Genomic DNA, 16,369 nt, shown 5'->3' on the forward strand with positions numbered 1-16,369 from the left:
TTGGGTGTCTGTATTATCATGCAAGATAAACCTAGTATAAATGGTTGGAAAGCTCTTCAACTAAATTTTTTGCACAAACTGCATCATTCCCACAAGCTCCAGCTTGCCAGAAGAGTTGGCTATGACCAGAAACACCTGTGTAAAGTGGCTGTCACTTCTGTGGACATCTGTTTTGCACAGGGCTCTGGCCTGCATGGTCGTGTTCAAACTTCTCTGCCAAATTTTAAAGTAATAGACATGATGACGCAAGAACCATATCAGAAATAAAGCAACTATTCTATTTTAAAGAGCTTCATGAAGCCTTCTGACCATCTCTGGGGTTTCCTCTGGCCTCACTGCTTCCTGCCTTCTCCCCCATGCACACCATGCCAGTGGTAGGATTGTTAAGACAAAACAGATTGAGTAAAATGTCAAGTTGTTAAAAACGGCAGTTCTTGCAGTGTCAAGGCTAAGCCCCAGAAAGAGCAGGATTGAGTTCCCTGGAAAATAAGCGAGTATATGTCATAGGATGTTCTAAGGACAACTATTTTTCCTTCTGTTTCATTTCCAGTCAAGGATGTGATTGATTAAAAAAAAGGCTCTAACTAGCAGTGTTTGCTCCTCAGTGAACCCCACCATATCAGCCCTGCCACAATTAGCCTTCCAATGACAACATATTACTTATTGCCCATGGAGAAGCCAGTTCATAAACTCTGCAGGGCAAAACCACCCAAAACCAAACAACTGGTGAATATTAAATTCTTTCCTCCAGTTGATACCCTAAACAAAGGAAAAAGCCAGTCTGCAGTCACATAGCACCTGGATTAACTGGTTTGACTGGATATATATAGAGTAATCCAACTGCACAGGCCAACTCAGCAGGTCAGGTGACAGACAGAAGAGATGGCTGGTTATGAAGGCAACTGCTCACCAAAGATACTTCAGGCTTCATCTTGTATGATCTTTCGTGGCTGAGAAGGAAACAGCAGGAAATCAATCCTAGACCAATCTCCCCACTCTGTCTGTGATGCTCACTACCAACAGTTTTCTGTGCTACACAAGGAGAACCTCAAAACGTCCCCATTACACAGCTGAAAAAAGGACAAATTCTGTCTTTATTAACATGGGAAGAGAGCAGACCTAAAAATGACTTGTTGCCACAACTCTGGTTCAAATGTCAAAATACTACAGAGGTAAAAACAACATTGAAGCAGATGTTGCCCACTGTAAGACTGTTACTGTGRATGCTCAGACATGAAATGTCTCATAAGGAACATTTATTCCCTTGTCCCTTTCTCTGCTAACTGTCATGAAAGAAATATATTTTGACTTCAGGAACAAACTTACAGTAGACTCATTAATGCATTTGCGGCAGTTCTAAAAAAGTTCAGGTTGATATCATACTTGTGCAGTATTAATAAAGGTTGTTTTGCTTAGTAGGCATGGACTAAATGTTACTTTCTTGAAGATTTGTCTAAAAGGGGAAACTTTATGTGGTAAAAATAAAACCAGAAAACATTCTCATGTTCCAGCCTTACCACAGAGAGATACAGAGCTGTGCTTATTATGGCAATAATTATTAATGTACTTATTATGGCAATATATTTATGTGAATATATGAAAGATTTATTTCCATAGAAAGAAAAAAAAAAAATGTTCAGAAGGATTCTCTCTAGGCAAACTGGTTTTGTTCTGAATAGCTCCATTCAGCCAATTGAAATCCTGATTATTCTGCTTGATCTAGTCCACAATGCTCTTTTTACTGAAATCTGAGGTAGTTTATGTCCACATACTGTCACTTATCATGAAGCTATTCTGATATTTTATCCACCACAAATTTCTAAGTATCCTTCTACTACATCATAGTACGCTTTTAATTTAACCTCTGCACAAGCTAACTGGTCGTGCAGCCAGCATTCAAACCCGCATTTGATGCACGGATTGCCKGCAGTCCTGTTCCTTTTGTGGAGATATTGAGAGCTATTAATCATGTGACAACATACATTTATTCTGTCACAGCAAGTCTATTTTTAGCCTTCAGTTTTCTTCACTGAAATATGACCAAAGCTTTGGAAAAATAGCCCAATATATGACAAATAAATCTTGGCCTTGTCCAAAAATGATTAGAGTTGCTACTCTATAAATTATCTTTCATAACATCTTAAATGAAAATATGTTTAGACTATATACAATTAGAGTGATTATACACATATATATTGACATAAATGGCAAGTGGCTTTTTATAAGAAGAGTTTAGCAGAAAAGCAAACATAATGGAGCAGTACTCCGGGATAAGCTTGTCAGTGTAGACCTACATGAGTCCAAGCTACTATATACCTATAAAATTTTAACTATTTTATAATTTTGCGATGGAAAAGAATATACTACCCATACAAATAATTAAARTAATTATTTTTTCTAGCCATATAACCAAATATTTGTTAGAACAGAGAAAATATTTCATTTTTCTTTTAAATTTTCCTTTTTTTTTTTCTCCTTGGAACAATGTTTTGGAAAAAATATTAATTTGTTTTCAAAAATTTTTTTTCAAAAATATTTTTTTCCTGGAAAACACTCGAGAACAAAAGTTTTCAACCATCTATTGCTAAGAATAGTTGCATAGCTGTGGTGAGCCTGGTGCACAACTAAAAAATAGCAGTGAACAGAAAAGATAGACTTAGCATAAAGTCCATGCCATGCTACCATGGCTATATGGCTCTGATTCAGTATTAGGTCACATCTGACATGCTCTGTAGTCAGAATAAGCTGGTATCTGGAGAGGTAGAAAATTTTCATAGTGTTCTTAGTTCATGTTCAATACAAAAGACTAGGTGGTTTTCAGGTTAAAGAATATATATGATGCCCTCCTGGACCATTGGATAATCCCAATAACGTAACACTCAGGCTTGTGCTCAACTGTTGTCGATTATGGGCACTGCAACTTTTAGCTGTGATTCCAGCTTGGTAACTCCAGTACCGACACAGAAGAAGAAGAAACATTATCGTSTTAGCCACTATTAAGTCATTTTCAAGCTATGATAAATTTGCCATTATTGCTTTTCTGATTCAAGCTATGAAATMAACTAACGTTAACTGGTGTGCAGACAATTAGTCAAAGATACCCTGTGAGAACTTATGCTAACTTCACCTCCTGCAAATATGAAATGGAGTAGCTGCATGAAGGCAAATCTTCACTCACTACTACAACTCCATTAGCACTCGCTAGTTTCACCAGAGGATTTACCCCGTGTTTTTGTCCTTAAGATATCTTTGCTCCTAATATTTACTAGTCAGCAAAAAGCAACCTTCAAAACTTAAAAAAGAAGGATTCTTTGCTGTTATTTTCACATGGTAATTAGATCAAATACATAAAAATGCCTTTCTTAATGCCAAAAGACTCCCAGGAACTGTATGGAACTCCTGGTTGACTAGGGACTACATGTAAATCCTAAGATGTTAGTTAAAAATTATTGCTTCTCAAGTATTCTGTAATGTTGAGTTAAAAAAAAAATGAAGAAATGAAAAATAGCAGAGCTAATACAAAAGCAGATAGGGACTACTGGAAGATCAAGTTGCTCCTGATCAGGAGCAAACTGCCAGTGAAATTTTTCCTCCTCAGGAGTCTATCCAATAATGAAATTTCTGTACAATTTTGAAACTGAATTTTCCTCATTTAAGCAACTGTAATAATGCAGGGCTGGTCAGACAACTCCTAGCACGATTGACTGAATTTTTTTTTTTTTTTTAATGTGAATTATTCAGTAGAACAAGATAGATAACTTTAGCTCCATTTTCCCAAAGGCTACAGGAAATATGTTGCAGACACTCTGAACACATCCTGACTTGTGCCAGGAAATAATTCACAAGTATCTTCAAAGACACTGACAGGTATTATGTAGGCTATTAATCAAATTTATCATCTACACACTGCCAAAATGAGGGAGACGGAATAAAAGACTGGCTGTATTCCCTGCGTTAGAAGGAAGAACTTCAATCATTTCAAAGATTCATAGAGGTCTCAAACGTGCAAAAAGAAAAACAACCAACCAAAAAAAAAAAAAAAAAACACCCTACTGAAAAATAATAGCCTAAAAGCTGATTTCAAAAAAGAAAGAATAGACAACAAGCATTTTTAAAGCTCCATTATCAGAGCAATTTTCAAGTGACCCTTCTTAACAGAATGACTTTCTCCTAAGAGCTTTAGTCTGACTCATTTACAAGAACATCTTTGTTTAAATTTCCAGGATCACATCCGGAATTTATTCAGAGTTTGGCTGTATCCAGGGAATCACTTTATGCGGACTAAACTGATAAGGATAGCATTTTCTGAAAGTGGCAGAAAACTCTAGCATGGACAACCACCTTCCTTAAAAATGTCCATGCATATTCTGGATGTAGTCTCTACGTAAAAGGCATTTCAGTTTTTCCGCAGTACAATTTCTGAAGACAAACAGAACTTGTATAAGGATTCCTCTTCCTTTACCACAGATGCAAGGAAACTACATTGAATAAAATGCTTTCATTTCTCTCATGAATAAGGAAAGGGCTATAAGAAAACTACAAATGTGTAATCCCTATGTCTATATCTGGGATGTTTCCTTGGAAACAATGAAAAAACAGCAGGGAATGCGTAGGCATCCTCTGAACCCTCTTTAATGTGAGGGCACTGTTCCTTGTATCTATGGGAGTCTATACAGGAATGTAAAATAGAAAATTTTGTTCTATAATAAGTCTCCAGGAAGAGCTAGCAGCAGTGACCTAAGAACTACTTATTAACTCACAGCCTTCATTTTACTTCCTTTTGAAACTTTTCAAGTATCAAATTTCAGTTCTGTTCGATACAAGGTCGAGTTTTTTTCTTTTTTGGAAAAGGAGCAAAGCACAAAAAGTTTGAATTTATTACAGTTATTTATTTAACAGTGCTTTCTGTCACAAAGGACCCTCTTGCAGTTGAATTATAAATCTAATTTATATGCAATTGTGTCCTGTTTATTTTTAAAAGCCCTTTACAAAACTAAGACAAAATGAATATTCTAACTTAGGAAAAAAAAAAAAAAACAGTCAGATCAACAGGTCTATCAGCTAGGATTAAATATGTTCATTTAATTCACTTCAACACAAATCCATYGTGAAGAAAAGAATACCATAATTTATAGTGTGAAGTGGAGGTGGTAAAGGTTATGAAGATATTCTGGTACCTACCATCCCCAAAACTATTCTGTTTTCAATCAGCTCATTAGAATTATGCTGTAATTACACTGGGGAACATGATATCAGAATCTGGCCACGGTACTTAGCATTTAACACTTGAGTTACTCTAAACAAAATGAGAAGTAGGCTCAATGTATATCAGGTTTCAGGAATAATATGGAGAGTTTGGTCCTTCAGGATATGAAAATTACTTGAAGAGCTATCTGGCATTAACAAGCCTCTTTCACTTGGAAATGTGTTTGAAAACCATTAGGTATTTTCCTTTCCTAGCCAAATACACAAGCACAGTGCTAGAAACTAAGTGTTGTTACAAGAGATGGCATTTATCATTCAGACTTTGAAATAAGACCATGTTCATTGACTACAGTGCTCATGAAAGTGGGGAAATGTATCCTTTCTCCAGGGCTGATGAGAACCAGCAGCTGCTGTAATATCTGTATGCAATATGTAATCTGTATGTAAATGCTGTAATACTAATGAGTTAATAAGGATACAGGGCCAACCCTCAGTTAAAGCAGCACAGAGATTTTGCATTTAATAAGTAGAGAGGTTGGTTCGGGCAGCATTGAGCCGCTTGGCACTATTTTCACTACTGCTACAATATTCCAGTGAATTCAGGGCAGGCACAACAGCAATAATGCTGTGGACTCACAACACCACCCCAGCACGGATACAAGTCAAGATGTACTTGAAATTATACCGGGCACTGTTTACCACATTGTTTAGACAAATTTGGAACTTGCTTTCTCTTCGATGCATGACAGTGATCACAAGAACTAAGCACTTACTACTAACACTAAGCAAATGGTACTGATGCTAACCTTGCACAGTCTGGGATTCCTATTCATACACATCCATTTGGGCMCGCAGTCAGTCACTGTATCATGCAGTAGAATGAAGTGAATGCAAGAGAACAACTTTCTTTAAGCTTAGGTTTGAAGTAGGTCCTCAGAATAATTAATAGGTTTTAGGAAGATATACTTATTTGTGGAAACACAAAGTGATTTCAGCACATAAATTAAGAAGCCTCCTCACCTCCTAATGCAGGAATTAATACACATAATTTTTGAAAATTACAACAAAAAAAGCACGTAGCACACGTGTATATCCCACAAAGAACAGTGTCCAGACAGATTTGCCAGGGGGCATAAACAGAGTAACTTGAAAGAGAACAACATGGGTACAGGCGCAGGCAGATACAGATGTACATGCCCCATGGTTTTGTGCTGGCTCTGGTGCAAGTGAAATGGTGCCCAAAAACCATGTTGCTAGGCTTATTACTCCTATCCCTTCACTCAGTAATCTAGACAGGGCATCGCACCATCCTGGCACCCACAGCTCCAGGAACACCTCCAGCTCCTCTCCTCCCGGCCCAGAGCGTTTCCATCCTTCCATGCACATAATCTCCTCAAAGTTAGCAAAACGAGGGGAAACGGTTATTTGCTGTAACTCAACAGACAAAAAATGATTATCGAGAGACAAATGTCAGAGAGGAAAAAAGAATTATTTGAGCTAAAGACAATGCTGGCAAGAATGTGTGCACAAAATGACAACGCTCTGGGATATCCTTCCAGTAGGAGCACAGGGGACAAGAGGACTAAATGAACCTTGAAACCTGGTCTAAAAGGACCTGAAAAGACTGTAGTCTKCCTTAAAAAAAGTTTATAACCATGAGTCATTAGCGCTCTGTACTCTACAGTATTCATTCAAATTTCACATACTCTCTTACATTTCTAAGGCAGAAATGTGCACATGAGAGAACTGCATGTTGAAACACAAAGGTTTATAACCTCTTTCCACAAAATTCCACATCTACAAAGCGCAAGTCCTTGCAGTTTCATTCTGTTCAAAGCTGGAGGGGACAAGAAACCAGATAGAGCTGGTGTGAGTCCCGGAGTCCAATAAGCACTTTGAAACATATTCACTAAGCAAAGACTTTTAAATGTCTCCAAAAAGTGCAGGTGTGCAAATTACTCCTGATACAGACAGGATTATATTTCCAGTATCCCCTTAACCACTGTTAAACAACACCCCCACAAGCATTTTTCAGCTCATAAAAGCTTTATGAGCTGAAACGTTCCTTCAGTCTTCTTTTTTCAGCTGCTAATCCATTACCTTCCAGCAACAGCATCAGAGCCGCCACTACAACACACAGGAGCTATTTGAACATAAAAGGGCACAAAGTGGTAAACTTTACCTCTTTGTGATGAAAGACAGAACTTCTGTGTCCCGTTTGATGCACGGAAAACCGCTATTATGGTAACACATCACAGGGCTATGGAGCTTTCTCATTTTGATAACTTTGTCATGAGCCAAATAGAGCTCATGTTGTCCCACATAAGTGAATGAAGTYTCAAGCCCTTTCCATTATGAACCATGTGCACTTTCCTTTCTATAACAAAAAACGGGATGATTCCCCATGCACAACTCATTAATCTGAACACCTGTCCTTGGTCTGAGTGTGTGTGTGCCATAAATTGTCAGAAACTGCATGCTTTATATTCCTCTTAATTTGTGCACCTGCCTCACATTTGCTCACATGGCAGAATATGCTTTGTTTGCACAATACGTTTTATCACAGAAAATTGCGAAGACAGAAAACAAAAAAATACTTGCACAAATAAGCAGCACTGAATTATATGTTCTTTCTTACGAGCATTTGAGTGTATTTACCAAAACACAGGATAATGAGTAGGACCTACAGCCTCTAACTACTACTGTTTCTGTGACTAAAATTTTATGTCTAAAACTAAATGAAACACCATTTATGAAAGTTTTAATTGATTGCAAGCAAACCTATGAGAAGTTAGAAGTATAGCAATTTAACTCTCGGATGGCAAAAGAGATCCTTTAGGAGAATGTCTTTCTAGATGGCTGGTCAAATAAATTTAAGGGAGTACTGTGTTTTAAAAAGGAAAAATATATTTAGCATCAAAATGAGGGTATATATTGTACTATTTRGGACTAACCTGTGGGGTCTAGAATGGCCTAACATTCTTGGCAGTATATGTAAATTGAATTTAACCCTGTCAACATTCAACATCTTTCAAGTGTGTCTTGCATCTAAAATAATAATAAAGAATAATATCCCCTGCATTCCATACATCCATAACACATTCCGTACCTCCATAACACATTCCATCTCAAGCCTTCAAAGCACTTCAGCAAAGTCGGTGCCAGTTCAGTGAGGGTTTGAGAGAAAGGCGCAAGAAATACTTCCCAATTTTACTTCTCTCAGATCCTGGCCGCAGGTACAGTTACTAGACTTGGAATAGCAGAGGGCTTCCCTCTGCTCCAGCAGGACTCCAGACAACCCACACATCGCAGAGAGAGCCATGTCCCATCCATATCCACATGCTGCCCTGCTCGCAATATGGTACTGTATTTCCATTGAGCTCTGCTTTAATAACGGTCACTTCTAGCAAAAACTGAGCAACAAGAAGGTGAAGAAAGACTTCTTAAAAAATATTACCAACTTTACTGCATATACAAGAAGGAAATATTATATTCATTTATATCCAACTTTCATACAGCAAACCTCTCCTTATAGATTACTATTTACAATAGCTATTATTTGAAGGGCACAGTATGCAAGTTGCCATGTTTTAGCAATTTAGTAATTTAGCATTTTTGAGCTCTTGGATTCACAATCATGAAGACCTTTGCTTATATTCTTATTATCTTATATTTAAGAATGCCAAGCTATCTTGAAAATATGCCAAGGCAAAAGAGGAAAAACTTTTGTTTTACCAGAGAACTATAATGATGAAAACTATTTATTGCTCCCATTTAGCTGAGAACTAAAAGTCAAAAGTATCATTTCTGTGTTTCCTGGATGACTGTGAATCAATTTCTAAATCAARAATGATAGGACAAGTTGAACTATATCCTAGTGAGGGGCATGTGTTAAGAATATTTGCCAAATCCATTCCTCTCCACCACCGCCTATATGTGTTCTCTTCAGCACAAAGGAAATCTTGCATCCTGAAGTACAATGGAGTGAAAAAGTGTCTGACAGGATTTTCCAGAGGCAGCCTTTCATTTCTCTGGAAAGCACAGAAAACACTTGTCCAAATCCTCAGACAGAATAAATCTTTGGCAGCTGTAACCTCACTTGTAGTATAGGTTGGCTTTTCTCTGCAAGTAGCTAAAATTGTAGGAACTTATACTGTCAGATTCTGAAAAGAAAGTAATAAAGAAAATTCCTTTCTGACCTTGTACTAAATACATGATAAAATTCCTTGCATCTTAGGAGAAGMGAGACACTGCCATTTAGGGAATACTCACTCCTAAAGGCAGAATTCAAAGACTGTGTAGCTTTAACTCACATGTAAATATCCACAAACATATAAACGCATTCACTTTTGCAAATATGCATGCACACCTTCAGCAAGTGTGTGAAGACACAGAGAGTAAACCTTGACAGAAGTCCATCCTCAGGGCTAGATCACCCAAATGAGAGCAAGCCTGGCTGTGGAAGTGACAATGCATTGATCCACTGTCCCTTACATAGTCCGATTTGGATTAACAACTCACAGAATTGCAATATCCCCAAGTGCTCTAAGCAAAACATAAACTATGACTCCTCTTGATACATATGCTGAGAAATCTTGAAAGATAGAAATCCTGTACACCACTGGAAGAAAATATAAAATTTCTACATATTTCCAAACCACACAACTTTCTTCCGTCTACTTGGAACACACAGCTGCTCAATGCAATCTGCTCTCCTGTGCGCAATAAACTGCAGTATAACCCAACAGTATAACAGAGGAAACTATGTCACTACTGTACAGTCTCACTATTAATTATTYTGCTCAGTTAATCAAATTTCCACAGCTACAGAAATATTCAGTATGTAACCTAACTCTAGTCTTCAGAAATTACCTTCCGTTCTCAACAGACTTACCAGACTGTCTCATTTAACTTCTCATACATTAACAATATCGACAACTTCAGCCAAAATAACCATAAAGCATCCCAGAGGCAAAAGTATATAAATGTCAGAAAAGTGTTTAAATAACAGAACTATTATTTTCTGAAACAGAGTGAAACTGCCACTGATATAACTTGTGCAACTATAGATCTTGTAAATATAAAATAGCATAATAAGCCTAAAGTATATAAAAATCTACTGCAAAGGTTCCATAATGATACAGCTGATCTCAAGGGATCTACTGCTGCCTTTTCACTTCTGAAAATAACTCTGCTAAACAGAACGGAACTCCTGACAAAATCAAAAGACTTGCATAAACTACAGTACTGTATAAACTACAGTATATAAACTGTAGTTTATATATTTAAATAAACTACCTATGTATACATATGTATACACTATATGTATATATAAACTACAGTAGCTGATAAGTCCTTTTGAGATATGGAAGTTAAAGTCAAGAATCAAAGAGAAACCACTTTGTTCTATAACCATTCTAAATCAGCATATACAGTTATGATATGTAAGGCACACAAAATGTATTTTTACTGTGTTCTTTCTCAAAAGAAAAATATTTTCCTTAAAAAATAAACCATGCAATATTAAAATAACTATTTTGAACTTTATCATTTTTCGTCAGTTTTCTTATCTCATTTAAAACAACAAGGCTTTATCAAGATATATAATAGTCAGTTGACAGATTTATTCTATTTAGAACTGAATGGCCTTCAGCTATTATATTACAGAAACACATTCATCATAAAACTCAATAGTTCATTGCTATTTCAGCAGTTTCTGTTCTGGATACCCATGGAATTGAAGCTGCATACACATATACAGTGCCATCAGCTAAAAAAAAATTGGATGAAACTGTACAAATTATATCAATTTGCATCACACATGCTACCAAGTAGTCAGAAAAAAATATTATGATGTGCTACAAAAACCTGCAAAAATCCTTCCCCAAGCCACAGGAGATAGATCTGTGGACATAACAGTATGTCTTTATCTTTTTTTAGCTGACTACACCRTAAATGGCATTGTTAATAGGTACAGACTAATGAAATGTTAACATAATCTAGTGCTTCATTCAAGACTAGTAATGCATGGAATGGAAGCTGTGAAATTAAAACGCTTGCTTCACAAGTAGCTGAAGTTAAATCAATGACTTGGCAACATCATATAAGAAAACAGGAATATAACCACCAAGACTCTTAATAGATAACACAGCAGTGTTTTATCTTCATTCTTACATGAAAAGTAATCTGGCCAAAAACCATATATATATATTGCACATTTCTAAGTTTTTTTTTTCTTTTTTTATATGGATAGAAAAATAGACCTACCAACATTTAGTAAGTTGCTGTCTAGATAAAACTTGGTACTTTGCATGCTTCAGTGATCCAAGAAACATCTCCGGTATATTCTAAAATACACCAGTTTGTTATGATAAATTGTCCATTGTGCTGGACAGTAGGTCTAAAAGGCAAAATCTTACCTGTATCATTGCCTGTGATTTGAATAACATACAATCTTATGTCACTTCCACTATCAGGGGATGAAGTAGAAGGAGAGACCTCTTGAGGTTGTAAAGCCTCTGTGRCCTCCTTCACTTTGGGTGGTGCAGTAGGTCGTGCAACTGCAGTAGCAGTTGATGATGTGAAATATTCATTATCAATTTCCGGTTCTGACATTCTTCCTGTCAGATCGTCATCAGTAGTGGCTTTACTGGGGGAAATAGACTCATCAATTACTATGATGTCACTACTTGTTACTGCTTCATCATCATCAAAAACGATATGTGGTGACTTTGGAGTAGGTTTGGTTGCTGATGTAGGCTGAATTTTGTCTACAGCACTAACAGAAAATGTAGTTACATCACTGAGGATTGTTTTTTCCGTTGCATTTACTGAAATTATAACCGGTTTGATTTCTTCAGGTTCTTCTGATACTCCTGAACCTTCCAAAGTTTGGCTTGGAGAAGCTCCCAACGTGAGAAGAGTAATGCTTTCTGCAGTAGAATGGTCTGTTGGCACTGTATGAGGGGGCAACACAGATTCCCAACTCACTATGCTGCTGTCCTCTTCTCTGGCAGTGGTTCCTCTGCTTTCATCTGTTTTTGTTTGGGTACTTGCTGTTGCAGACATTGCTTCAGTAAACTTTTCTTCCTGATCAGCAGCAGTTGCAGCTTTGGAAGTCACTGTGAGGTGCAAGGTGACAGTGCTCGTTTCAGCAGGTCCTAGGACTCTTCCATAATCTATCAGCTTTACTGAAGGCACTGATACTTCTGATGCTGGATATGTCTCATCATAGGCTGAACCTGCCTCATCCTGCTTTTCTTGAACAGTTGACTGAGATGATCCAGATTCTGATGYCGTCTGTTGTTCCTGTATTTGAATAGCTGTCACAGGTGAGGTCGAATCTGTAGAAGTATCTGGTTCCATATCTTGATCTTTTGTGAAGAGCTCCTTTAGAAATACTTYATTGTCTTTTGCAGTTGTTTCCATTGGAATGAGACCACCAGAAGTGGTCTGATCARTTATTTGCATATCTCTAGTGAAACCATTTTCAGCAGTATCCGGAACTATGGAAGCATCATGTTCTTTCTGGGCAACTGTAGTATTTATCTTTGTCACATCTGTAAGCATTATGGATTCTTTTGTTCCTTCAAAGCCATCTGATGATGTTCCTTCTATGCCTTGAAGAGTTGCCAGTGATTCTTCCTCAGTTACCATTGCAATGCTTGTCTGATCTTCTTCTGTCGCTGTGTGTAATGAAACCTCCATCTCAGTAGTGACATCTTCATCAGCAGGTGTTGTTACTGATTTCTCAGTAACCTCTCTTCGTTCAACTTCTGGGGTAGAYATGGATGTTTTCAAAATATACCCTGATGTTTCATATCCTTCATGTTCAGCACCCTCCATAACTGTGGGCAAAGCAGTTGTTAATTCACTATCACTTGAGGATTTAAAAGGCTTTATTGTTATGCTATCTTCATCCACTGATATTCCGGATACCACGATCGCTTCCATATCTGAAGAGCTGCTTGTGGGGATGACACTTCCAATATCTTTACTCTGATCAGAAACAGCAGATATAGCTTCTTCATCATCATTTGATTCCATTGGCTTAGTGCTTATCTTAATTCCATCTGTTATTTCTGAACTTGTTGCTCCTGGGTGTTCTGTGTGTTCCATAATTTCCCCTGGAGAGGATGTAGGCTCCATTCCAGATACACCATCTTCGGTACTCATCTCATTTATTCTCTTAATATGAGATGACTCTCTTGTTATGTAATCCTGATCCTTTTCTGTCAGTAGCCATATGCTGGAGGCTGAAGGAGCAGGTGTTGACTTCTCACTTACAAAATGTCCCTCAGATTCTGCTGTAACAGAAGCAGGAATGACTGTTGTGCCGTAAGGGATCGTAACATCTATTGTCCACTCTTCTGGCTCTTTCGTTTTTTCCTGTTCTTCTAAAATGGTCGATCTTACTGTTTCTTGAGGTGAGTGGATGATGGATGTGACATTCTCTCCAAAGCTTTGTGGGAAAGTACCACTTCCTGAGAGAGTGATGGCCTCAGATCCTGTCTGATTAACAGCTGGTAGAGTAAAAGACACAGGCATTGCAGATGACATGGTAGGCTGCTCATCTTTCAAGTCCTCTCTGCTTCCTTCAGCCGATGCTTCATTATCCTCAAACAGAGTTGCAGAGGAACTAAATTTCAATGAGGGAGTTGACTCATTGGCCATAGAAAATTGTTCAGTGGTTACCACATGCTCATCCAAGAATGTTTCTGATACAGCAGGAACATCTGATTTTAGGATGTTACTAGTCACCATGCCAGAAATCCTATCGGGTGTAACAGTGAACATGCTTTCGTTGCCCTCCCCCTCTGTTGTAAGATCATACTGATCAGTGAAAAAAGATTTGGGGATTACAACAGTTGTAAGCTCCTTGTCAGATTTTGCTTCCATTGATTTTTTTGTAGGTTCTTTTGTTGACTGGGTACCCAAATAGCTTTTCTCTTTTGTTAGTGAAACTGAAGTCCCTGTCCTGGGAAAACCCCTCTGTGAAGTTGATACCAAGCTGTCTGTAGGTGTCATCATAGGACCCACTTCTATTTGTTCAGTCTGGTCATCATCATCATGGTTTTCTGAATTGCCTGTTTCAATATCTTCCCAAGAAACAGAAGAACTCTTAACTACAGTGGTGCTATCCTGAAAAGTGACAGAGGTCAAGAAAGCGTCCTCAATGCTTTCAGACCTACCTTGTTCCTCGGGCAATTCTGCTTCAGAATAAGTGTGCTCCTCCAAAGGTGCAGATGTACTCTCTGCTAAGCTAGGTGAAACATCATACTGAGTCCTTCCCAGTGTATCATAAGTGCTTAACTCTCCATCTGTGACAGTCTGAGGTAGAACAGTGGTCAACTGATTGCTCTTCATAAGCACCTCCATTTCCCTTTTTTCCTCAGCCAAACCAGTAGTCATTTCTCTACCTTCTTCAGTCTCAAAGGTTGTTTCTTCTAAGTAAGGGACCTTTGTTTCGGTGATAGCCACTTCAGTAACTGAAGGCTCAAAAACAGGAGGTTTAAGAGTAACTTTAGCAGAYGATGGTTTCACACTGTCTGACGCAGTTTTCGGAGACGTACCCAGTTTAAGAGTTGTAGACTCTGGTATGATTTTTTTTCCTTAAAAAAAAAAAGGAAGGAAAAAAAAAAAAAACATGTTAAGGAATCATTTAGTGATAGCACAGACAAATGTTATTTTAATTTAGTCTGAATGTTCCTGATGAAAACTAAATGCTACTATGAGAAAAGCATCAAGGTCWAAAGTTTTAGACAACTTTTTAAAATACAGCAGAGCTTTGAATGACATTATAAAATACCACATTACAATGCTGCAGAGCATCCAACTTGGATGATTTTCAATTAGAGATGAAATGAGCACCATAGCAGTATTCTTCRTATTTATTACTTACATAATTATCCCCAGAAAGCCTAATACTATATGTGTACCCATCAGATAACTAAATACTRTTCAGAAAATAAAAATATTTACTCCATGATGACAAGAAGGCACAGTACTTCAAATCTGTGGATTTTCTCCAACTCAACTGTATAGAGGCAGTGAAATATCAATTTAGTTTATTTTCAGCRCATAATTACAAATCACAAAAAGGAGCACTCATAGGAGTGAGAGCGTGCTTCAGCAGAAATAAGTATGCCATGAAACAGCATGGTATTACAATGCCACAAGAATTGCTGACATATGCTTAAATTATACTCAGAGAAATGTAGATTATGGGGAAAGGTGAGARCAGCAACTTCTAAGATCACAAACCTAGTACTGTAATGATGTTGATCTTGGGAAAACACTTCAAAGGTACATGTTTAAACTTCCTTCACCCACAAAAGATTTTTTTTATGGGAAAGTTRCACATGAAAAGGCAGAATATTGAACTCTGTGAAGTATGAGAACAAGGAGTTACTAACTGTCCTTGATCACAAGAGACACAAAGTAAAGCCTTTCCAGTAAATCCAACTACAATGGTCTGGAGTGTTCCTTGTGCGCTCCTCCTGCCAAAGACTTCCACCCTATAGGAGAAGGGAATGTGTGCCAGCGCCATTSTATTGCAAAGTCTGGGGTCTGGCTTCAAAACAGCAATAAAGATGCTAAGAATATGGACTAAGAAGACACGATTTACTCAGGAATAGGTCAGGATAAAAACATCTTTCCTTCTGCCAATTCTTCTATCTGGTCAATAGTCTTTAGCAGGGAAATAGGAACAGACAGGGGCTAGATGGTAACATCTTAAATCTTCATTGCTAAGGGSCCATTGCTAAGTCAAAAGCTCTATATGGAATCAAGTCAAGAGCAAAATATGGCCCTTCGAACAAAATAAAAATTTGAGCAAAATAAAAAAACGTTAAACAAGTTTTCTGATCACCAGACCAATACAGCAACATGTAGAGCTTAGGTCAAAAGAAAGTATTGCTAAACCTTTAATTGAGCAAGAAAACTATTCCTCAAACATGCAAGAAATAAAACAGTGAGATGACCTTGAACACAAAAGCTTGGTATTGTAGCTCTGAGTTAACAAAAGAGATCAGAAAAACTCTACTTTGTGTGAAGTATGCATAAGAGTTCAGAGAAGAAATGAGTTTTGAAATTAACTTTTACTGCTGACRTACAGGTATTAAGATGRCCTAGATGATGAGACATTATTTTATTCACTGGGAAT

General features: G+C 37.5%; 1 protein-coding gene across 2 annotated transcripts in view; it reads right to left on the bottom strand.

Moving 5' to 3' along the window:
• The window catches only part of VCAN (versican), a 104,613-nt gene that overhangs the window by 41,472 nt on the left and 46,772 nt on the right, over positions 1-16,369 (bottom strand). Inside the window, exon 7 of one of the 2 annotated variants that reach the window (XM_026035948.1) lies at positions 14,397-14,816. In XM_026035948.1, coding sequence (XP_025891733.1) covers positions 14,397-14,816 — 420 coding nt within the window. Of the gene's footprint in view, positions 1-11,624; positions 14,817-16,369 lie in introns of both variants that reach the window. The other variant, XM_026035954.1, reaches the window with a different exon arrangement.

The sequence above is a fragment of the Nothoprocta perdicaria genome, unplaced genomic scaffold (assembly GCF_003342845.1).
Source record: "Nothoprocta perdicaria isolate Ctin4 unplaced genomic scaffold, notPer1 scaffold_1, whole genome shotgun sequence".
NCBI lineage: Eukaryota > Metazoa > Chordata > Aves > Tinamiformes > Tinamidae > Nothoprocta > Nothoprocta perdicaria.